The 24,160-nt window shown below is 37.8% G+C and overlaps 1 protein-coding gene across 19 annotated transcripts in view; it reads left to right on the plus strand.

Moving 5' to 3' along the window:
- TRPM3 (transient receptor potential cation channel subfamily M member 3) overlaps window positions 1–24,160 on the plus strand; it is a gene marked incomplete at its 3' end in the record, with an annotated part of 506,455 nt that overhangs the window by 215,211 nt on the left and 267,084 nt on the right. For 17 of the 19 annotated variants that reach the window (XM_079111999.1, XM_079112011.1, XM_079112015.1 and 14 more), the window contains exons 2-3: window positions 17,242–17,321; window positions 18,670–18,874. In XM_079111999.1, the coding sequence (XP_078968125.1) occupies window positions 17,242–17,321; window positions 18,670–18,874 (285 nt within the window). Of the gene's footprint in view, window positions 1–12,395; window positions 12,692–17,241; window positions 17,322–18,669; window positions 18,875–24,160 lie in introns of those variants that run through there. The other 2 variants (XM_079112005.1, XM_079112006.1) reach the window with 2 other exon arrangements.

Below are 24,160 nucleotides of genomic sequence, written 5' to 3' on the forward strand. Positions count from 1 at the left end.
GAAATTGTTTTCCAAGTAATCTGCGTCAGCCTATACTTTTTATGACTTGAAAATTTGGGAGCAAAGACAAAATAAAACATGGGACTCAAATTTGTGGGAAAACATAATCGATGGTAAATTATACTATGAAGCAAATGGCTGAATTTAAGTAATGACATCTATTGACATTTAGAAAATAATTTATGTATCTCCAAAATACCATTTTATAGTCCAGAGCTTTCCTCAGTTTTTTCTTTAGGCCATGAAATACTAATTCAAAGTCCCAGAAATTTAAGAATGATAGTGTGGACCCATTATCCTTCAAATGAGCTAATAAGCCATAATGCCAACAAAAAGAAAAATAGAAATATATTTCATATAAAAATATGTATTTTATATATATGTATAATTTTCTTTTTTCAGTGTTTTTTTTTAGCACTGTTATCTGTATTGTAGAATTGCCAAACACAAAATTGGTATGTCTCTCAACAGAAAAAATCACACACAAAGGTGTGTGTACACACGACACATGGTCATGTGATCATTGTAATCAGTCAATTCAGTAACAATACTTTAATATTGACAGTTACATTTTGCTAAATACTTTAAGGCTTGACAGTTCTGTTTGTGCAGAACATGTTAGGAAAATATAGGAAGAGCAAGGTGTTCCATGAATGAACATCTTATAGAATGTTCCACCCACAGTTGTATGATCTGTGACTAATGGCTAATATTACTGATTATGTTAACAAATGTTTATTGAGATTCTTCCAGGTGCCAGGCACTTGGAATTAGGGGACAGAGTAGAAAGGTAAAAAGATAAGGTCCTTGGCCTCTAGGAGTTGAGAGGAGAATGAGGATAGAAGATAAATAAACATTACTAATAAAGATGGAAAGTGTAAATGGGCAGGAAAAAAGAAGAAAGTACATGGAAGATCAGAGGAGGAGGAATACTTTCTGTTATAAAGATTTAGGAGAAACAGGAGGAGAAGGAAATAATTTAAATCTTAATTCGCAGGGAGTATGAGAACCATAATTAAATTGAAACCATTTCCCTGAAGTTATGGAAATAGGAAAAGACATGTTATTTAAGTCAATGAAATGCAAGAAAAATCCTTTCACTGCATACCTTCTGCTACCAGCACCAACAGTGTGTCAGGCCCAAATTTCTTTCCTGGCTTAAATTGTCTCTTCACTGTTCTGAGGCCCCTGGCATATGTCTCCACTTCTGTTACTTAAGCTGTTCTGAATGCCTGTGTTCTGCTTTCTAGGTGAATGACATTGAACCAGTAGTTTACCCTCTACTGACTCAGTGTCCTTACCTGCAAATGTGCAGAATAAAAGCACTTACCTCACAGGATTTTGATGAAGTTCAAATTAGTTAAGATGTGGAAATAGTAGACCATTTTATGGTCTATTGTAAGAGCTATAAAACTGTTTATTATTATTGCTAGCATTGTGTTATTGTAGTCTTTACTGTACTTGATTTCCCTCCAGAACAGTATTGTTCCAATTTTAATGTAGAAGGATCACCTGGGTACCATGCAGGTGCAAGTCTAGTAGATCTAGTGAGGTCTGGGTTCTACATTTCTAACAATGTCCTAGCTGCTGCTGATGCTTTGTAGACAGCATGCCAAAGTCAGGCGTGTAATGGGGGTTGGGGAAGAGAAGTGCCTTGTGGACCAAGAACTGGTGCTCACGGATGATGAAGGTTCAAACACTGGAGAGTAAACATGTAGAAACCTCCAGAGCTATTTACCGTCTCCTCAAAATCCAAGTGCATGATCATTTTGTGACATTTCAAAAAACTTATTTTATAGTGGATTGAAAATTTTTAAAAATGATCTTTCACTAAAAATCATTTGAGAAGAGTTCCTCTAAAACACAGTAAACTTAAAGCAGAAACAAGGACTTTATAGAGTTTTGTACATTTTCAGAAACTGAGAGCTTTGTAAAGGTTGGTGTTCAGTGGATATTTTTTAATATGTGGGCACAGCTCTGATCATCCATTTTCAAATTCTCCTTGTAATTACTAACATCAGAGCTTCACGTAGCATCGATTTTAATGAAGTACGACTGGTTAACAAGTCCACAGCTAAGCTTCTGTTTACATTTTCTTCTCAATGATCGCGTAAAGACTTAGGCATTACATTACATTAGAACTCTAAGAGCAATGAGGTGTTTTCTCTGTCTGATTCTCTCTGGTGAGATGTCAGATTTACATATTTGTAGAAATACATGTCCATTTTCATAATAATTCACTTTCAAATAACTACCATTGGGACCTTAAGCAGGAAAAGATCTACATAAACATGTGCATGAATAAGAGTCCCATGTTTGATCATTGTTCTTCATCTAGTATGTTCTCAAAGTAATTTCTTAATGTGTATATTATTGTGTCATGTGGTACTCAAAGAAAAAATAAAAGGGAAAAATAACTGTTCAAACAAAAGAAACATTATTGGAGAGTCACCAGGCACTATAGTATGATTTGAGCCTTCCCCTGTGGTGACAATTTTAATGAATGGTCATAAATAGTGTTCTTGTGTAGACAGCAATGCCAAAGTCAGGAGTGTCGTGGGGGGTGGGGAAGAGGGAATCTCCCCTATGCAGTTATGTTACCAGCTAGAAACAAGGTATAATTTACCAGGAAAAAGTTAGTGTTCTACTAAATATTCGAGAAGGGACATAAAATCTCTTGCAAACTTAAGGTCTTAGATCTTCATGATTTTCCTGACAGATCTAAAAAGACCTAAGACCTAAGAGGGCTTACATCTTCATGATTTTCCTGTGATGAATGACTTCACCTTTACTTACAAAATATTTTCACATTTATCTCTCCTATGCCAAGTGAGACTCTTTTTGTAAAAATAGCTTTCTTTTTTCAATGCATTTTGGTACATCCTACATAAATGGAGTATAACTCCTCATTCTTCTAATTGTACATGATGTGGAATGACCCTGGTTGTGTACTCATGCGCACATGGAGTCATAATGTCCTATTCATTTTACTATCATTCCTACTCCCATACCCACCTCCCCTCCCTTCAATCCCTTGTGTCTAATCTAAAGTTCTTATTTTCTTCCCTATCTACCCCCCCTTATTTTGAATTAGCATCCATCCACATATCAGAGAAAACATTCAGCCTTTGGTTCTTTGGGATTGGCTAATTTTGCTTCACAGGTTATTCTCTAGTTCCACTCATTTACTGGAAAATGGCATAATTTCATTCTTCTTTAAGGTTAATAGTCCATTGTGTATATATACCACTTTTCTTTATCCATTCATCTGTTGAAGGGCACCTACGTTGGTTTCATAGTTTAGCTATTGTGAATGGAGCTGCTATAAACATTGATATGGCTGTATCTCTGTAGTATGCTCATTTTAAGTCCTTTGGGTATAAACCAAGGAGTGGGATAGCTGGTTCAAATGGTGGTTCCATTCCAACTTTTCTGAGTAATCTCCATACTGCTTTCCAGAGAGGTTGCACCAATCTTAGTCCCACCAGCAATGTATGAGTGTGCCTTTTTCCCCACATCCTCACCAACATTTATTGTTGCTTGTATTATTGATAATTGCCATTCTTAAAATAAATCACATTATCAAAAGAAAGAATTCTGTAGGGGATTTTTAGTTCCCTGAAGGGAGGTGATTCTGTAGTTGCTACCTCAAAAATGTACATTTGAAATACCAAGTTGCCCATGGATCCGCCCCACTTCTGCCCCTTACCCCAGGTCATGAAAATTATTTGTTTATATCCCTTCAGAAAGCAGTATTAAAATTAAAGACTAACTTATAACATGATAAGTTTTACTCTTATGTGTTTTTATTCAGAGAAATTGGGAATCTGAAGAAGGTTAGTGTGACTGGGGGTAGTCAGCTGGGTCAGTTGGGCATAGAAGAGTTTGGACAAGTGAGCTGGGGTGACTGTGGAAGGCCTGCAAGACTCACTGGCTAAGGAATCTGGGTTCTGTCGTAAAAGAAAAAGAAAATCACTGAGTGATTTAGAATGGAGGAGATGAAATACCTTGAACTACATCATCATTTTGAAGGATCACCAGTAAAACTGTTCTATATGATCCTGTAATGATGGACCCCTAACCTGCATTTAGCAAAATTCATAGAACTATGCAGCACAGTGAACTTTAATTTAGCCTATGAAATTTAGTTAATTATATTGCATCAGTGCAACAATAATATAGAAATTTCTCAGTTGCAACAGATGTATTAAACCCATGTGAGATGGTCAATAAGGGAAAGTTTGGAGGAGGGAGTGTATTAGAACGCTCCATACTTGCTGTTCAATTTTTCTATAAACCTGAAGCTGCTCTAAAAATCTATTAAGTAGTGGAGGAAAGATGACTCATTGCTGGGTGAAGAATGGATTGGGGAATCAATTAAGAAACCAACACTGGATTCGTTTTAAAATTAGCATAGTTTCTCTCAGAAGAATCTCGCTGTCAAAAATTCATTTTGGAATCAAGTATTTCGAGATTTGAACTCTGTAGTACAGGGATGAAGTGGTTAGAAACAGGATAGAAGAAATCATGATGTCATCAGTAGAACACAAGTTGGAGACTAAGTCTGTATTTTTGTATCACCTATTAAAATTCTTTCCACCTACTTTTGAATTCATGTCATTCTATGTGCATCAAATTTAAATTAATATATTTAGAGAGAGCTAACATATGAACTACTCTCTTCTAGGACCTAAAGTCTTGCAAAGAGATTTTATGTTAATGTACTAAGGTAAGAGTAAATCAATAAGATACAACATTGGTAATGAGTGTTCAGGAAAGACACTGATGGTTATTTTCAAGTTAGACCTATAACCTTAAACAACCTTGAAAGTGTCACATTAGAACAATATCACCAATGACTGAATTTATCTGAATGGTTTTATTTTCTACCTAACAATCTAATAATTTGACAGAGAAAGATGACTATCAGACAAAAATACATTTAGGCTGCATTAACTTAATATCTAGTAGTTTTTCATGTCCAAAGATAATAGGAATAGCTTTGCATTCATACTGCTGGATCTGTCTGCTTATAAGTTGCTTTTGATGATACAAATGAGATTGATTTGTTTTCAGTCCCTCCAATTAAATAATTCTCAGTTATTAGATTTTTAAAAAACCCTACAAATCCTGGGCAGTCTTCATATTCTGATCTGATTGATGGCATTGAGATTGAATTTATTATTTGGTAGGGGACGAGGGCAAGAGGACACCCAGTTCTGGTCTTGAAAATTCTCTCCGTGGCAGAACAAGAAATACTACATTACTGCTTGATCATCATAATGTCTTAACATTTGAAATCTTACTGAAACAGAATTAGAATTTTACGTGTCTGCTGAATTGCTCAGCCAGGGACATTCTTAATAATGGCTGGAGCCTGGTGAGAATTCTTTGGGGGATTATTTGTTAGTTCAAATCTCCTTATGTACTTTGCACCCCATAGACACAAAACCTTGTGCTCTGCAACATTTTTATTTGCTTCTTTATGAAAAGAACAACAGCTCCATGAATTTGTAAAGATTTTTTAAATCCCTTATTTTCCAAAACCTCTATACATACTTTGTGCACATTAATGAGAGACTAACAATAAAACTGTGAGGTTCTGATTCCCAGAATCATCAACTCTGGGAGCAACAGCTGACCTTGATGCTCACCAAGGTTAAGTCACTAGCTTCCAAGGTCATGCTCCTAGTTGTCGATTTGTCACGGCTCGGTTGCATATCTTGAGACTCTTAATCAGTCATGCTTCCGCCAGACTGCCTTACTACTGCTTTGAGTGGATAAAGAAAAGAGGGATTTCAGAAATAAAATCCTACAGCCAAATTTAAGTCTATGCCTTGTGAGAATAAAGACTTTGATTTTAGGTTTGGAATCACCCATTGATTAAACTAAAGCAGCACCCCAAATACTTTAAAGTAGTTAAGACTGATGATAACATAAAAATTTGTGCACACATAGGAAAGGGGGGTGTTTCCTTAGTAGTTAACTCTGATATGACAGTTGTCTTCCAAATACTCTCGCACCTCCTTCTCCATTCTCAACCACTGCTTTTCTCCGCATCGTCATCTTTCCAGGGCAAACGAGTTAAACAGTATTAAAATCAGCCTCTGAATCTGACATAACTTGTCACGTAAATTCCACCTTTCTACCTAATGTAAACTGTTCCTATTTTATGACTCGGCACATTTTTGGGGCTCCTGACAAAATCAGAATGGTGCAGGAATGAAATGTGAAAGCTGAACAGAATTAAGGACTGAAAGGGCGACATTGTGTTGTTCCAGCTCTGCATTTACTTGACAGAGAACAAAGTTCCAGTTCCCACTGGCACTTCTCCGTGAATACAGAAAACTCTCCTGGTCACTAGGTGTGGGTTGACATTGTTGCGGTGGTACTGCTTTCTAACAAACGAGCTGTCATCTTTAAGCTCTTGGTCCTTGAGGGTGATGTCTAACCTCAATCTCAGCACTTTCTGGTCATAATCTTGTCTTTCATTTTCTTCTTCTGAGGGTAAAGTTTATCCTATTACTATACTTCTGTGATGTATTCCAGTCTCACAGGACTGGCACTACTATTATTATTTTTTTATTTTTTTGCTCAACAAAGGCAACAGATTTCCTAAGTGGATGTGTGTGGCATATAACTTTTAAGACACCGTGTATAGAAATAGCTGTTCTGTTGAAACTGACAGTTAATCCTTGACCATATATAGGACACTTTTGAAGTAGAGACCTACATCCTCTGATTTAAGTTCAGAGGGCATAATGTAAATTTAAGCACAAGTAATTTGTACCATAAAGAGATTATCCCCCAAAGGTGAATTCTAGAAATGAAGAACTGATAATCCCCTAGAAATGGTGATTAAAAATAGGAGAGGGAAGAAGGGAAGTCTTTCAGGTAAGGCTACAAAGCTCCAGATATACCATAACAGACACAGAATACTATATCAGTGCAGTGGAAAATGGAACTAAAGGATTATATATATTGAAATGAATATAAATAATTATAATACTGCCTGACATTTCCCCCACTGAGAGTGTGAGCAAGGTTTTCAGGTGAAACTAAAGTTACAGTGGTTCACCCTGGCGGTGACCAGCCAGGCCTCTCAAAGAACATAACATTTTATATAGAGTTTTGAAGAACAGAGTCATTTACCAAGTACAGAAGGACGAAGTTAGCATTATGATGAAGGAACAGCATATTCAAAGATTGAGAAGTATGGGACACCATGGTGCCTCAGGGGCACAAGGAGTAATTCGGTTTGCTGTATTAAAGTTTGTGAAGGTTTGTTGGGAAATTGAGAGATCTGAATAAGATTCTTTCAGAATCTTATTTAATTTAAATGCTGAGTTGCTCATGCTAGGGTTGGAGAGCTACCAAAAGGTATTGATAAGAGGATGGCATAATCAATTGTTTTAAAAAGAACGTGCTGGTGTGTTGCTCTGGAGGTGGCTTGGCTATGTTCTGGTCCTCAGGATTGTTTACTATGGGTCAATGGCTACTCAAACATTAGAGTACACAGTGCATTTATTTTCATGTGTTAAAATAAAAATAAGAAAGGGACATTTAAAAGATGGTCTGGCCCCGTGTTTCCTCAATTTCTGTCCTTTTTTTGATGCCATAATAATCTTTCTCAGATCATTTTTACTAAAACGTATTAAATATTTTTGGTGAGCTCATCTTTTCACAACACCAAGAAGGAGAAATTACAGCTTTAAGCAATAGTGTTCATTAAATCACAGGTATAACCATCCCTTTTATACCATATACTACTATAAACCCAAGTAGTAAAAGAAAAAGTTCCAATTGTGTATCACTTTAAAATTCCCCTTTAGGAAACACTGGTCTATTAATCACCATCAATCATTTTCTAGGGGAATTACTACTTCTCCAAGAAAGCAGATGGTGGGCTTCAGCCCTCTATGTGCTGACCACATGCCACAGTGGTAGGTGCTGGGAGAACAGCAGTAACTAAACAAACCACTGCCCTCAGGAACGTATCTTCTAGTAGAGGACGCAGAGACACAGGGACACATAAAGTTGTTGCACAACACCAGGTAAGGTGAAGGGTTATGAGGAAAAACTCTAAGGAATGGAGAACAACAAGGTGTACTTCTAATTAGGATGGTCACAAAAGACCACTAAGCTGTCCAGATGTGTGGAGGGAGAGAGTTGTGGGATATTTGAAGGTGGAGCTGTCCAGGTGGGAGGAACAACAGGAGAAAAGAACCACAAAGGAGACCCTGCTTGTGCGCTTGCAGAAGCATTGTGAAGTTAGCCACGGTGCCATGAAAGTCTGGATTTTGGAATCACTATCACCCTACCTAGACTCCCTATCGTACAGATCTCTTTATTCTACATCAGGGGCTTACCAGTACCCACCAGTTGCACCCTATTTCCTGTTTTGTTTTTGGTTTTGTTTTGTTTTTGTTTGTTTTGTGCAATTCTGGAGATTGAACCCAGGGGTACTCCACTACTGAGTTACTCCTGCAGTCATTTTGTTTTATTTTATTTTACTTTATGACAGAGTTGTGCTAAATTGCAAAGGCTAGCCTCAAACTTGTGATCCTCCTTCCTCAGCCTCCTCAGTAGCTGGGATTACAGACCTGTACCACTGAGCCTGGCCTCATGACCTGTTTTATTGAAACAAAGCCATACTCAATTGTGCATATGTTTATCTGCAACTGCTTTTATACCATAATGATAGTCAAGTCCTATAGCAGAGAATTTATGGTCCCCAAATATTCTAACATATTTATCATTTGGCTCTTTGCAGAAGACATTTACCAACCTCTTATACCATGCTGTTTTGCTGCTCCTATCAAATGTGGGCATCACAGAAAAAGAAATGCTTTGGATGTTCTTTATAATAATGAAATATGTGTTTTCTGTGTCAAAATCCACTTTCTGCTGGTAGAAAATCTGACTTAACTTTTACAAAATTGTGTTGTGTACCAATAGAATAATCTTAGTACATTCTCTTCAAGTGTAATGTTTCTTTAATGATGAATTGGGAGAATAAGTTATTCTGCCTTGCACAAAAAAAAGAGTGAAGAATAACCACAGCTAGCATTATGCTTTGTGGTTTTCTCTTGTTAGTATTCAAATTATATTCTCTCTAAATTACATCTGAAGCAGGCTGGTAATACCCCCTTTTGGGAGAAACATTGTTGGGTGATGCACAAGATTTTTAAAAGATCCATATGCACAGTGTGGCCCAGAGTTCCAAGTCTCTTTGGAGCTAATTACTTTCTTAAATCAAAAGGTCCTGAGGATGAGCAGCTACCTCATATGAACTGTTTCTGTGCTGACACACCTGGGGCTTCCTTTGGTACTAACACCAGTTGCCCAGGATATTCCTAGTGATACTTTTATCTTTGGTGTAAACTTTGTGGAATGCACCTCATATTTTATTTCCTGTTGAATATTTATTTCTCTTTAGGAAGGAAAAAGAAAGAAAATCAAACAGAAAATAGAAAAACTAAGACTAGAAAGAATAGGTTAAAAAATGCATGGACAATATTTAAAAGACAGTATTACGGGTTTGATCTCCAGAGTTGAAGTAACAGGAGGAAGGTTGGAGTAGTGTCTAGCGAAGAAGGAAGCTGAAAGGCTGAGTTGTTGGGTAATTTCTTATGTTGGGAAGATTATCTATGGCTGACTTATTGGGTCTGACAGACCCAGTATGGCCACACTACAGGCTGCGAGCTCAGTGGGCCTTTTAGGCTTCTGCCTGCCCACATCCTTGCCTTCTCTTTCCTTTTCTTTCATTTTCCCTTCCTTCTTCCCTCCTCTCCTCTGCTTTTTCTTTTTCTCCAGAAAACCCACCCTGCACATTATAAAACTTTCCTTTCCAAATCTTCCCCACTGAGCCTTCAGTCTTCATGAACTTCTTCCTCAGTCACTTCTGGAGCTACTATTCCCCAATAACCTCCTATTAACTTAGTGTAGAGAGAGCTTGCCAGTTGGAAAAACTATATTTTCTGAATACACTAACTGTAGTATTCTGAGTACCCATGCACACTTAGAGGAGTAAACTGGAAAATATGGGAAAGCAAAAGAATAAAGTAGTGATTTACAATGGTTTCTACCTATCATCTCTGTTTAAAATTTGTAAGTTTTTGCACTGTTTTATGGCCTACTTTTCCTACATAAAGTGAAAACATTTCTCTGTGTAACTATGTAGTCTTCTGAAACCTGATTGTAATCGCAAATGGCACAATTTATATTCGTTAGTCTCCGGCTGGTAGCCTTGTTTGTTTCTGGTTTTTGGTTATTATAAACAATGCTGCAGTGAACATCTTCGTGCACTCATACCTCTGATGATTCCCTTGGAACAAATGTTTAGAAGTGCTACAGGTGCACAGAAGAGAGGGTGTGATACTGTAAAGGGTGTAGCCAATTTCTGTGGACAGGCAAAGGGATTTGTTCCAACCTCATACATTTGATGCTGAAACTCAGTTCAAATTTTCATTTGAGTCTTTTATTTATTTATTTTTATTGTAAAACAATAGGTTACATCTTGTTTCTCAGTTTATACATGAAGTAGAGGCATACCATTTGTGTAATCAGACATTTACATAGGGTAATGATGTTTGATTCATTCTGTTATTTTTTCCTTCCCTCCCACCCCTCTTTTCCCTCTATACAGTCCCTCCGTCCTCCATTCTTGCCCCCCTCCCACACCCCATTATGCGTCATCATCCACTTATCAGCGAGATCATTCGTCCTTTGGTTTTTTGAGATTGGCTTATTTTACTTGGCAATTTTCTCCAATTTCATCCATTTGCCTGCAAAGGCCATAATTTTATTATTCTTTATTCTTTATACCACAGTTTCTTTATCCATTCATCAATTGAAGGACATCTAGGTTGCTTCCACAATCTGGCTATGGTGAATTGAGCAGCAATGAACATTGATGTGGCTATATCGCTGTAGTATGCTGATTTTAAGTCCTTTGGGTATAGGCCAAGGAGTGGGATAGCTGGGTCAAATGGTGGTTCCATTCCAAGTTTTCTAAGGAATCTCCACAGTGCTTTCCAGAGTGGCTGCACTGATTTGCAACCCCAGTAGCAATGTATGAGTGTACCTTTTTCCCCACATCCTCACCAACACCTGTTGTTGCTTGTATTCTTGATAATCACCATTCTAATTGGGGTGAGATAGAATCTTAGAGTAGTTTTGATTTGCATTTCTCTTATGACTAGAAATGTTGAATGCCCAGCTCCTCAGAGGGGAGAGTCAAAAAAAAAAAAAAGAAAAAAAAAAAAGAAAGAAAGAAAAAAGAAACATTCATTTGAGTCTTGCTTAATGTAATGTTTCTTTAGTCAAAAGTCATTAGGCAGTTTATTGTCCCTTGTCTCTGGGGTAACCTTGGTAAGTGAGAGACCAGAAATTGTGGGAGTTTGATGATTAATCCTGGAAAGAGCAGAGAGGTAAAAAGATGATCCAGGACCTAATTCCCCTGTGAAAGCAATTGTTCATATACCATTATTGCTCTTTGTCAGTGTGGACAAGACACATACTAGTCACTTGGACATCAGATTGTAGAAAAATGAAAGTCAGAGCTTTACAGCCTAAACAGAGCTACAGCCCCAGACTTAATGGTGAAGAATGTCACCTCTCACTCCAGCCTCTGTTCATGCAAGAGTCGGTCAGTCTGTGGAGAGATAGTGCTCATATCTTCCCCTTTTAAAAAGCATTCTTGCCTTGTTGAAATTTGAACTCTCCTCTCCCCTGATGTATTTCACTTATCTGGTTAAGAACTTCTATTGTTTAAAAAATTCACTCGTGGATGGTATTTGAAAGAGCCCTTTCTGTGTGAGTGAATACCGGCTGGAATCTCACAGTTGAGCCACCCAGATAAACACATCATGGTGTCACCACTTTCCATCTGCATCCATGAGCCATAGAGGCCACAGGTCATTGTTTTAAATAAGGAAATAGAGTGTAGGTTTCTAATCATACACTTGCAGCTGTCTGGGAGGGGCAGCAGAAGGAGAAGTAGGATCAGGCGAGTTTTAGTATTGACATTTTAAAAGCTGTAGAAGGTCCCTGACAAACTCCAACTTTTATTCTACTTGGGCTCATGTTTAGGGAGCAAAATACTCTTTTGAAACACTCTGAGTTTTTTGCAGTTTCTCTTTAAAGAAATGCTATCATTCCATTCTTTGCCCCGGTGGAACAATGCCGCTTGTGTGTTGGAACCACTTGGAACATTAATACACTGTTTCTTCAGAAGGATTTGCTTTCCAAAGTTGAACTTTCAGAACGCAGAGCACCTTATCACACTTTCACAAGCTTTCTCTCTGAAAATGGAAAATGAAAAGGGGTGGGGGCAGAGCCTGTTAGGACTTGTGCCAGTTAAATCCGATCTCTCAGGGGATTTGTTTTTCTTCTGGCGTCAGATTAGATGTTCAAATCAAGCAGTGTTTGGAGGACTGCAAGGGAATGTCCATGGGATTCTTAGTGAGGCTAATCCCGAAGCAGTGGCACATTCCAAGGGGCTAATCTGCCCAAGTTCATTGCTTACTTGAAACGTCTCTTGGGGGAAGAGCCGGGCAAGTGACTTTTTTTCCAGTGGGCGGTCATAAGAGCATTATTAACGGGATGACCAGCCCCGGCCACAGCAAAATGAAAGCAACAGGAGCCGCTCCAGGGACTGCCTTTGCCACCGGCCAGAGTCAGTGCACAGGTAAAATGATTTCAGCTAACTTTTCTCTTGTTGAACTTTTCAATGTTGGATGTGGGCACCTAGAGAAAGACCAAAGAAACACCCAGAGGGGTGTTGAGGGAAAGCAAAAGGTGCAAATAGACATGTGTTCGGTCCCTTTGGATCTTGGTATTTTGCTCTAATCAAGACAGAGTGTCTATTTGATACAGAAAAAAATGTGAACATGAGAAGTGTGGTGAAGTTTTCTTTGAATTTGTTTTTATAAAGTTAATGTACTTTAAAAAGAAAATCTTGCAGTTACTGGTCTGGGTTATTGTCCCTCTGCTATATTGCTCTGCTAAAAAATGGATTGCAATTGCTTTCTGACAGGCTTAATACATTCCCTGTGTGTGTATTCATAAACTACTCCCTCACAGAGAAGGTCTAGTTTTGTAGCTAGCCAGGACTGCACGGGAAGAAGATTGAAAGTAGTTTGGGGTATAAAGTTGATGGGGAGCCTGTGTGAAAGAGTTGAAACTTGCTTAAATGAAATTATTTATTCTTTTTCCTTTTTAAGGCAATATTTACAACTTTCTTCTTTTGGTTTCAATTATTTTGATGCTTTATTGATTGCCTGCTTCATTTTCAAAATTTGGACTTGTTTTTCTCTCTGATAATTATTATACTTTGTTCAAAATGTGAATGTCCTCGTTTTTGTTTTGAATAAGATGTCCTTTAATTATTAGCCTTTGAAAAACACTTCCCTATTACACATTACACATGACTGATAATGCAGAAAGACAGGAAGAAAATAGCGCTTCACAGACTCGGCCATGATTATGTGACCATTCTACCTTTGGGAAAAGAATGTACAAAAGTGATTTTTCTGAGGGCTGATAGAAGCCATCTTTTCTAAGAGAACCTGAGACCTCCAAAGCATATTAAAGGAAAAGATGTTAGGACAAACTGGCCATTGATGTCTTGCATTAGAAGAGAATTACAAGGTCAGTTAGAAAAACAGTGTGTCAAAGTTATTTCATACTTTCTAACAACAAGGATAATCATTGTGGCTCACTTAGCTGGATGTTGAAGGAAAGTATAAAACTTCACAAAGACTAGTTCAAAGCCTTTGAGCAAAAGAAAAGGGAATTAGTTGAGGGAACAAGTTAAACTATGATTATACATCAAATACATTCTCTCTAAGAAAATAATTTTTAAAATCTAGTATCTGTCCACATTAAAGACCTGAATAAAAGCGCAATAAAGCAAAACCCACCACAGAGCATGGTAAATTATACATGATGTTTTGTAGAATCCCTAATTCATGTGTTACACATGGATTCTTTCTATTATGCATTATATTCTTCTCAAAAACAGAGAATTCAATTCAATTATGAATAATGAGAAGAGATTTTTACCTTCTGTTTCTCTTTTTTTCACCCCACCCCCAAGCCTCAATTGTCTGCCTTGGCAAGAGAAATTATTAGTCTGGTAATAACAAGAAATAGAAACTCATCTTCAGTCCTTTTGCTAACACCGAGGTAGCTTTTCACCTTTGAAAGGTAATTAACTTGCGAAACTGAACTCAAGTGAAATTATTTTATACTGGAAGACAAGTGGGAGTCCATACTAGTAAATCTTACCCAATACCATCTTATTCAACTTTCTAGTAGCTTTCAAGTTGAAACTGGGATCCCCATGTGAAAAACATAACAAAGGTGTTCTTGAAAAGCCTAATCCTTTTGCCATGGTCCCCCAGATTCTCAGTTTGAGTGGTTATGATCTCATTTCTTTGCCGTAGTTGTGATAATGACCTCCCCACTTCTACTTCTTTCTCATCTTCTGAGCTCTTCCTAAGGTCCCACCCCCATCCTTTATCCCCAGGGAGAGAGGAAGAACAGGCAACATTGAGGTCGGGAAGAGGGGAGCGAGAACAAGGAAGGAGCATGCCTGAGCTGGTTCTAGACAGGCCTCCAATATCCAGACTTCTCCAAATACCGAGAGATTCCCAGGCATGCCCAGATGGCACTGCTACATCAACAATGTTTAATATCAACAGTATCTCACTTGGAGAGGAAGGTTAGCAGAGTAGGTGAGAGTGAACTCTGGAAACAGGCTACTCAAGTTCAAACACTGACTTTGGAACTCTGCTGCGTCTTGCTGCCTGAGATTTTTCGTTGGTAAAAGAAGCATAATTTGTAGTATTTCCATGAGAGAGTTCTCCTGAGGATCTATCAGATAGTGCATATGTGACACACGCCAAGTACATAATGAGTCCTTCATAAATATTAGCTATTGTTATTACCTGTTGAGCTCCTACTATGTGCCAAGGGTTTTATGTGATTATTTCAAAACTTTCCAAAGTAGTTATTGATGAACTACATGTTAAGGAAGAGACTCAGGAAGTAACTTTTCTATGTGCCTCATATAGTGCTCTATCAGCCTCAACACAAGGGAAAATCAGTCTAGATCATTGTTACGGGAATTTCATACTACCCTTATCTGCTACCTTGTCGGTACCAGAATCAACCCAGGACCATTCCCTCTTCTTGAAGTGAAACATGATACTTCTAAAATAAAGACAACAACTTTGAATGTCAGTTATTACCATAGTGCCCATTTTATAGATGAGGAAAACTAAGAAACAAAGAACTCATGTGACTTTCTCCATGTCACAGAGTTCCACTCATGCCACTTTTTCTAACTGTAAACCCCACATTCTACCCATGATACTGCTTTACTGATTTCCTCTCAAGTGGGATTGATCAGCACTCCCTGAAATTCCCAGATGCTCCCTCAAAATATTCTTCTAAAGGCTGGCCAAAGTGGGTCATGAAAAGAAAAAAGCAATACATTCTCTCTTCTGCTCCCTGAGGTGTAGGGAAAATGGGTTTCAAATGTCCCGTGAGGAGCATTTTACCACCTTTCTGCCAAGAGATATTATCAATGAAAGTATTCAATGTCTAGGGAAAATCATGGCCTATGAATAGTCTAGCTTACAGACTTTTTTTGTAAAGATGAAGACTAGCTATCTATGCTGCTAAGCCCCTTCCTGTTGCAAAGATGGCACCATTAACTTAAATATTTGAGAAGAAAATCTTTGAGAATACTTTTTTCATGTCTCGTTGACCAAAAAAAAAAAAAAAAAAGTACTGCAAATATTGCTTTTGAAACATGAGGGTGCAGAGGTTCATTTGGACCTGTGATATCTGAGGCAGTGTGGGGTGCTTTTTTTCATGCAGACAATGCATGAACACCCTGAAATTATGTGACTCCCATTGTCAACATCACTGAAACAGGATGCAGTTGCTTGGTGGCCTCCAAACACCCCCTCATGTTGCCACTTGTAAAATGTGCATCGTCACAAGTATGAAAGAACCACTGCTATCAGTGCTTTGTGCTTGCATAGACCTCCATTGTATGAGATTAAGGGGTTAAGGGCAAACCAGAACCCAGCCCAGCCTCTACCGACGTTTGAGTTGCCATTGGCCCCAAGATGATTACATCCAACAAACAGGGGCCGGTAACAGTTAACACCAGTGATTGAGACAGTTCAAGTAAACAGCTCAATTTTGCCTTAACCCTGTATATTTTAAGAGTATGAATTTGCAACTGATACTGGGTTAGAAGATAAGAGCATATAGAAAGAACATTACAGGTTGTTCTAGCAACTTCCATCTTAAGTGCTCAGGGAAGGAATCTTCTGAATAGCTTATTGGACTTCATGGGAGGCTTCTCTACCATTTCAAATGCTGATAAAGAAAGGGGTAAATGATGCAGGATGAACACTCTGCTTTGGAACAAAGATCCTTCAGTTTGCCAGAACATCTTTTGTTCATCTGGGAACCCAATTGCAATGGGACTTCTGGGTGGATAGTCCCAACAAAAACTGTTCTTAGAAACTGTATTTCCTATGTACGTTTAAAGGCATGTGGAATGCAAAATAATAATAATAATAATAATAAATCTGTCTCTTTTTCTTCCCAAGACCTTACCTGTGAAATCTGGGACTCTGCTGAAGACCTTTATCTTCCTCCTATTTCCATTTCCTTCTTTTGTTTGTTTGTTTACATATCAGCATTGTTAATTTGGATTTTAGAACAGTGTGGTGATGGGTTATGGCTGTTGAGTTATGCAATTCCCTTGACCATTTTCCCCTTTCCTTCTATAAGGAAAAATCTAATAGAAGCATCAGTCACAAAAATCTTATTTAGATGTATTTCCTCCTACAACTGAATCCTTTTTTTAATAAGGTTACAAACATAATGTTATATCCCTTCAAATTCATTTTCTCAGCAAATAACATTTTTTTTCCTTCAAAAGCCATTATGAATTTATATATGGTTCTGTCACTACCTTTTTTTTAACGTAGCTGTTCCCTTTAACTCTCAATATTATAATGTTAACCAAATTAGTAGGCACTGGAAGTCACAGATTTTATTATATTCAGTGTTTGTGTGAAACAACCACAATTTCCATTTAGTTTACAATATACTAGTCTATTATATGATTATGAAATTTTGCTTTCTAGTCAAAAATGTTTAAAGGTTATATTCATCCTTTCTCTCTCTCTCTCTCTCTCTTTTTCTCAGGCTCAGAAATCCTGGATAGAAAGAGCATTTTATAAAAGAGAATGCGTTCACATCATACCCAGCACCAAAGACCCCCATAGGTAAATAGGTAATCTTCTTGTCACTAATGTAATAAAAGAATGCAACGTAGTGATTATAGGAACAGACAACAATAGCAATAACTACCCATTGCAGGGACCATATCAAAGTAAACATTTTTGTTGTAGTTGTTGTTATTGCTGTATATTTTTTAAAGCAATCATATATATGTATGATTCTATACATATATATGTCCTACATAACATGCAATATCTACAGTTAATTCTGAGTTTAAGAGCCTTCATCAAATAACACATATACTGTTGTAGAAGGAACTAATTACTGTGTATAATAGTGGGCTATATATATTTTGCTATGCTTATTCATTCTTCCTACTAAGCATTTTGTTAAAATGCTTAGTTCATACAAACATGCTCTACTCTAGTAAAAAAGATGCTTTAAAATAAAAGACTCCTAGCAAATTACTAATGTGACTGCAGAACTTCAGAATTCTCAGCATGTTTTTGGTACTTTCTCACCTTCCTGAAGATCAAATGTATGTAAGGCGGGAAGCATTTGGAATGAAGTAGCACATCTGTATCTGAAATGCTTTTATGAGCAGACAATTTAATAAAACAGTTTAAAGTATAGATCATGTTGTCATAAAGACTTATTTATAACCATATACAAATCACCTAACTTTCCAAAATGACAATATTTCATCATAGAATGGACGGTGAATTGTTAGTATTTAATAAATGGTAATTACATGTTATAATTGTCATAGTGGTAGTAGTAATGCATGAAGGACATTTTCATAGTTGAAGGAACAAATTCGAACTTTTCAAATAGCTCATGAGTACTTTCTTTCATTGTTTCTTCAAGAACACTTAACTCTGCAGATTTTTATTCTTGGAACTGGATATTTGACAGCAAATGTCAATTGGGGAGAGATAAGTTAGGTTGTGACTCACGTATAAGTGAGATTCCTCATTTAAATGTGCATGTTAAAATTCTTCCCTCGAAGCTCTTTGGTAACCTTTGTGCAAGATTTGATAGATGGAAGGAATGAGAAGTAGAAAAATGTAGAGAACTTTTTGGTTCATAGGTGTCTTATGCTAAACAATACACCAGGCGTGAAAGGTGTGGATGGAGAAGGCAGGATGCATGTTATAGTTTTTATCACTAAAGCAAAGTGGGGAGGAGAGAAGAGAAAATAAGATGCATTTGTCTTATGGAGCCAGAGTTTCCCATTTGTCTAATATAAGAAAATAACAATTTCAGGGATTTGACTTGAGAATTGACTCAAATGGGTCAATATAAATTGCAGGTTTCTACTGCAGGCTGTTTTAAGTGTGTATTCCAATAGTGGCTCACACGAGGGGTTCACTTTAACCTCTTATGTTATAGGTGTTGCTGTGGGCGTCTAATAGGCCAGCATGTCGGACTCACTCCCAGTATCTCTGTGCTTCAGAATGAGAAAAATGAAAGTCGCCTCTCCCGAAATGACATCCAGTCTGAGAAGTGGTCCATCAGCAAACATACTCAGCTCAGCCCAACGGATGCTTTTGGGACCATTGAGTTCCAAGGAGGTGGCCATTCCAACAAAGCCATGGTAATCAAAAAGCCAATCAGGCAATCCTCAGTGCAATCTCATGCCCAGCAGAGGAGTGGTTAAGAGCCTGAAATTTAGTCTTCTGGTCTAATGTCAGCTCTGCTACTTTCTGCAAGCTGCTCTAATTATCTTCCCCTCTGTAAAGTAGGGAAAAAATTTTCCTTCCAATTTTAAAAATAATTAATATGAGATTAAGTGATGATTATTAATAATAAGACAAATAGCTTTCTATTTAATTGATGAACAGGTATAGATTGTACATTTTAATAGAGTTCAGTGTGAAATTTCCACAGGTGCATATAATATGTACTTACTTTAAACACGCCCCACAAACTCTTCCTAACCTCTAATCACTATTAATCAACCTCTTAATCACTGTTCTGCAATCAGGTCAACTTTTTTTCATTTCCATGTATGAGACAGAGAACATTCAGTACTTGTCTTTTTATGTTTGGTTTATTTTCTATGGCTATCCACTATTTGTTATATTATTTTCTGTATTTCATGTATTCCAGACTTTTTCTAAATCCTTCCCCTGACCCTTTTGATGGAAAATGCTACCTTTAGGTTTCTGTATGCTCTGCTAGTAAAGTAGCAGTTCTTTCTATTCAAGGTAGACACGATCATATCAGTCTATTTCCTTCTTTGTTCTACTAGAGATCTTGCCATCGATATTGAATGCTTTTTGGTCCAAGCAGCTGTGTTCAGTAATGTTCTCAATAGAAAGATTGAATATGAAGAGAACTTTTTAAAAGAAGTTTTAGAAAATACACAAATTTTACTTTTAACAGTTGTCACTTCTGAATTTCAGTTCTCATCAAGGACCATTTCCTAAGATGGCTGACAGATTCTGCAAGGCATAGAATATAGCATATGTTTTGAAAATTCTAGAAATAGTATAGTACAAGCTTGCCTCTAACTGTTAAGAGCTGGCTGAGGGCAGAGCAGTTGGAGGCAGTTTCTCTTAGGCATGCCATAGAGCATTCCAAGTTTGAACAGAAAATTTTGCCGAGAGAAGCACACTACTAAATTCAAAAGAAGTCAGCTCACATGACTATCAGTCTAAAAATGCAATGAAACTAATTTCCACTTTTCTCTCGCTTTTCTTCCTTCATTTTTCCTCTTCCTCCTCTCCCCACTGCAATAATTTCCTTACCAAGAATGCCTAACTGAGCTATTCTCACAGTTCTTCCTTAAGGGAATTAATTTTGAGTTATATAGTAAATTAAAGCCAACTTTTAAGCTGTATATTAGAAAGAAAAGGGTGCTATTGGTAACATTCAGCAAGGTCTGGAAAACAAGAAATAGGTTAGTCTTATCCTATGTAGAACTAAGTGAAATGAAGACTTCCAACTTTCCCACCCAATCAAGGGATGTATTTGCCTACACAAAATCACAAAGTTTCCCCAACTTAGAATGGTACTTGCTCATATGCTGGAATTGATTATGTGGAATCATGCATCGAAAGTCATACAAGTTCTTCCTGTAAGAAAAGTGTTGCTTGTGAAGAAAGGGCTCACTGAGCAATAATCATTGCAGAGAGGGACACCCAGTGACTTCACAGGGTGCTCCAATGGTGCCTGCAGACTGTGCCATAAGCCCAGAAGGCATATGGTGAGCATCTAGTCATGATTTCCATTGTCAATATTCAGAGTCAATTATGGACATAGATATGCTTGTAGATAAGAGTGCTCCTCCAAGGTTAACAGCTTGGGAGACCCATGATGTTTCCATTGTCCAAAAATGCCTTGATTATTTGGGGACTGACTTTAGATAATTTATCGATCACAAGAGAAAGGCAGTCTATATTTTCTCCAAATGATAGTTTTGACAGAAAACTAATCTCAAGTACCTAAAACTTGTAAGACAGATAGAACTCAGTTATGAATACCTTTAGCCAGTTTTTACAAGTCCAGTTTATTCTCTGAAAGTTAATTTTACCACCATGAAACTACATAAAAGAGTGGAGTATTAGTTTAGTAGTGAAGAGTGTAGATTTTGGATTCACATGGTCTAAGTTTACCCCATAACCATCACATAAATGCTGTGTAACATGGAGAAAGTTACTTTTCTTGAACTCAATAATTTATTCTGTTGTGTATACTGTTAGTACTACTATCATAAACATTGAGATGACATATGTAAAACATTGACACAGTATCAGGCACATAAATAGATGTACAACTAGTTTAGCTGCTATTATTATTACTCTCATAATTTGTCCCACGCTCTGAAAGAAATTGCAAAAACATTTTGACTAATACTTAAAGAACACTCATTTGGATGTATATGTCTACTATATTATTTTAGAAGGTCAAATTACACTTTTTCAGTTAATATTTTTGCATAATTTAAGAAGTTCTGACTCATTTGTCTACTTCTATGATTGATCATAAAATCGGAAGAATCATTACTTTTCAGTGATAGCCTGGCTGTGTCATTCACTGATCAGGTGACTTTGGTTTATTTAGCTTCCCAGTGCCTTAGTTTCCTCATCTGTAAAATGGGAATTGTAATTTATACTTCCTAGGGCTGTCTCCAGGATTAAGTGAGCCAATACATGTCCAGTATTTAGAACATTACCTGATGTTAAAGCTCAATAAGCATTTGCTGTTATTATCAGTGCTACAAAAAGTTCACTGACTCTATCTAAAAGAGAAGCTTCATAATCAATTAGAAGAAGATACACAGGCTGGGGATATAACTCAGTGGTAGACTGCTTATGATGCAGGAGGCTCTGAGTTCTATCCCCAGCACCACACATCCATACGAAGATGCATGATCTTGAAGTCAGGCAGAACTGGATATGAACCCTTACTGTTTCACTGTCTCACTGCAAAGTCTTGGTTAAACTATTTCAGTTGAGACTCAAGTTTTTTTTTTTTTCTTTTTAATCTCTGAAGCAGTCTTGGTTGCCTTATTTGATGTTTATGTGGACCAAAGAGAACATAAAAACCACATGGTATACAGCACTAGTGCCCAAGATATCTAGGTGTGAAAATACTAACTACTTAAGAAAAAATAGTGAGAGAGCAGTGAAACAGCTTCCTTTACTTCCTGGGAGTCCAAAGATGTATTAGAGTATTTCCACAGGAGCACTTGGTTGCACAAGTCAGCATTCTGACCTCTGTTCTCTGAACACCAGCACGGATGGTGGTCACTAGCAGGGAGGTAGCCCTGTGAACACCATTCACCACTGACTGGAGAAGAGGGGGTTGTAGGTCCCTACATTATATACTTCGACTTCCGTGTTCATTTCCTGCAACTATCATTCCAGCAAAACAGAGTATGACTTTCATCATCTGCATCCTCTGTTTTATTCCCTGTATACCCCGACTATATAGCTGCTGTGGGTGTGCTGTAATGATGGACACAGCCCATCCCTTCTCATCGTGTAATATTCCTCTTTACCTCTCCCAAAAATTTCTAGTGAACTTGAGAGACTCTGAGAAAACTGAAGACTGAAAACGAAATGAGTTTATTAGAAATCCTTTGAAGTATTAATCAAAATACTTCAGCAATTCCTTTCAGAATCTAGCATATCATAATCAGGATAATGGCAACTAAAATTTATTGAATTATCTACCATGTTTTTGGCACTGTGCCCAGTACTTACCTATGTTATTTTATGTTTATGACAGTAGTATTAATCAACATGACAGAATAACATACTGAGGCCTTAAAACAAGTGTTTGTCAGGCCAGGTATGGTGGCACACACCTGTAATTCTAGCAGTTCAAGAGATTGAGGCAGGAGAATCGTGAGTTCAGAGCCAGCCTCAGCAACTTAGCAAAATCCTAAGCAACTCAGCAAGACCCTCTCTCTAAATAAAATATTAAAAAGGGCTGGGAATGTGGCCAGTGATTAAGTGCCCCTGGGTTCAATCCCTGGTACCAAAAAAATAGGTATTTGTTCCATGCCATACAGCAAATATAGGTTCTATGTATATTCTGACATTTAATGGTGGAAGAAAAGAGTCTAAAAGACTGATAGATCTTTCTCCAGAAGAGTGAAGTCAAACAGATACCTGGCTTTGACAACCTTCCTCAGACTCCACTTGGTACTCTAGAACCCAGGTATGTCTGATGGTGGTCACATTAGACAAAGCCAATCACATAATTTATAGGCCCCAATGCAAAATGAAAATGTATACTTCTGAGAGGGAAAGGGGAATCAATCCCTTCTTCCCATGACTGGCAGCCCCAACTCTGAGTGGACTGGTGATCCCCACTCCCAAGGTCTTTCCAGCTCTACCTGGGACATACTCAGTGTATGAGGTGGGTGAACTTCCCAGCAAGTTGTCCATGAAACTCACCATGGCACTGCCCACCCAGGCAGAGACAGATGCTTCATCTCCTTGCCACAGAATGCTTCAGTGCACAGGTCCAAACAGAGGCATCAAGGAAGCAAGAGCAGGACCACATGATCCTAGCCAATGTGTGCTTCTCTGTCCCATCAAACTTCTCTTGCCAAACACAAATCCAAAGATAAAATTATGAAGAATTTCAAGACAGCAAGCACAGAGCCATGAACCATAAGCACTGCCCTTCTGAGCAGTGTGGCTGTTCTGGTCACACTCCTGTGATGCCAGCAGAAGTGAGGGTGGTCTTAGGATGTCTCAGAGGGCAGTCCTTTCTCTCTCAGGCCGGGTCAATCAAATGAAGACTCATTTTTCTTTTTATTACCACGGAATACATAGCATGTGAAAGCACAGGTGAGCATTTTATTTACTTTGACAACTCACCCTTGAAATATTCTGATTCTCCTGTCTAAACAAAGAAAAGGAGTAGTCCATAGGTCAGAGGTCGCATTTTAGAAGGAAGGCTAGTGGTTTGGTGCCATCCTGGGCCTTCATCACCTCTCATTGTCTTGAGCATCCAGCTTGTGGTTTGGCCAGAGGGGAATCAGTGAAAGCAGAACAGTCTTTACACAGGCAGAACGTTGTTAATTATTTACCAGAACTTCAGTGAAACAGGCCAACTAACATAAAGAGCCTTTGGTCCCCTGCTTCTGACAAGTAAGCTTGAAAGTCAAAATGATTTTCAATAAAATTGTTGAAAAACTCTAGAGGCAGAGTAATATTTTTAAAAGCAAGTTATAATATTAACTTTTTCCTTCAAGGCAGCCCAAGATGGAACCCTTGGGTCTTCAAAATGCTAAGGTGGTCTGGGTACAAGCTGCACAAATTCAGGCAGAGGATGTAGTTGGAAGGGAAAGATTGGTTACTAAAATCTCACAGGTCATGTGAAAGCCATCTCTCTGCTCAGGAATGGGGCATCTCTCTCT

Source organism: Sciurus vulgaris (genome assembly GCF_902686455.1).
Source record: "Sciurus vulgaris genome assembly, chromosome: 15".
Taxonomy (NCBI): Eukaryota; Metazoa; Chordata; class Mammalia; order Rodentia; family Sciuridae; genus Sciurus; species Sciurus vulgaris.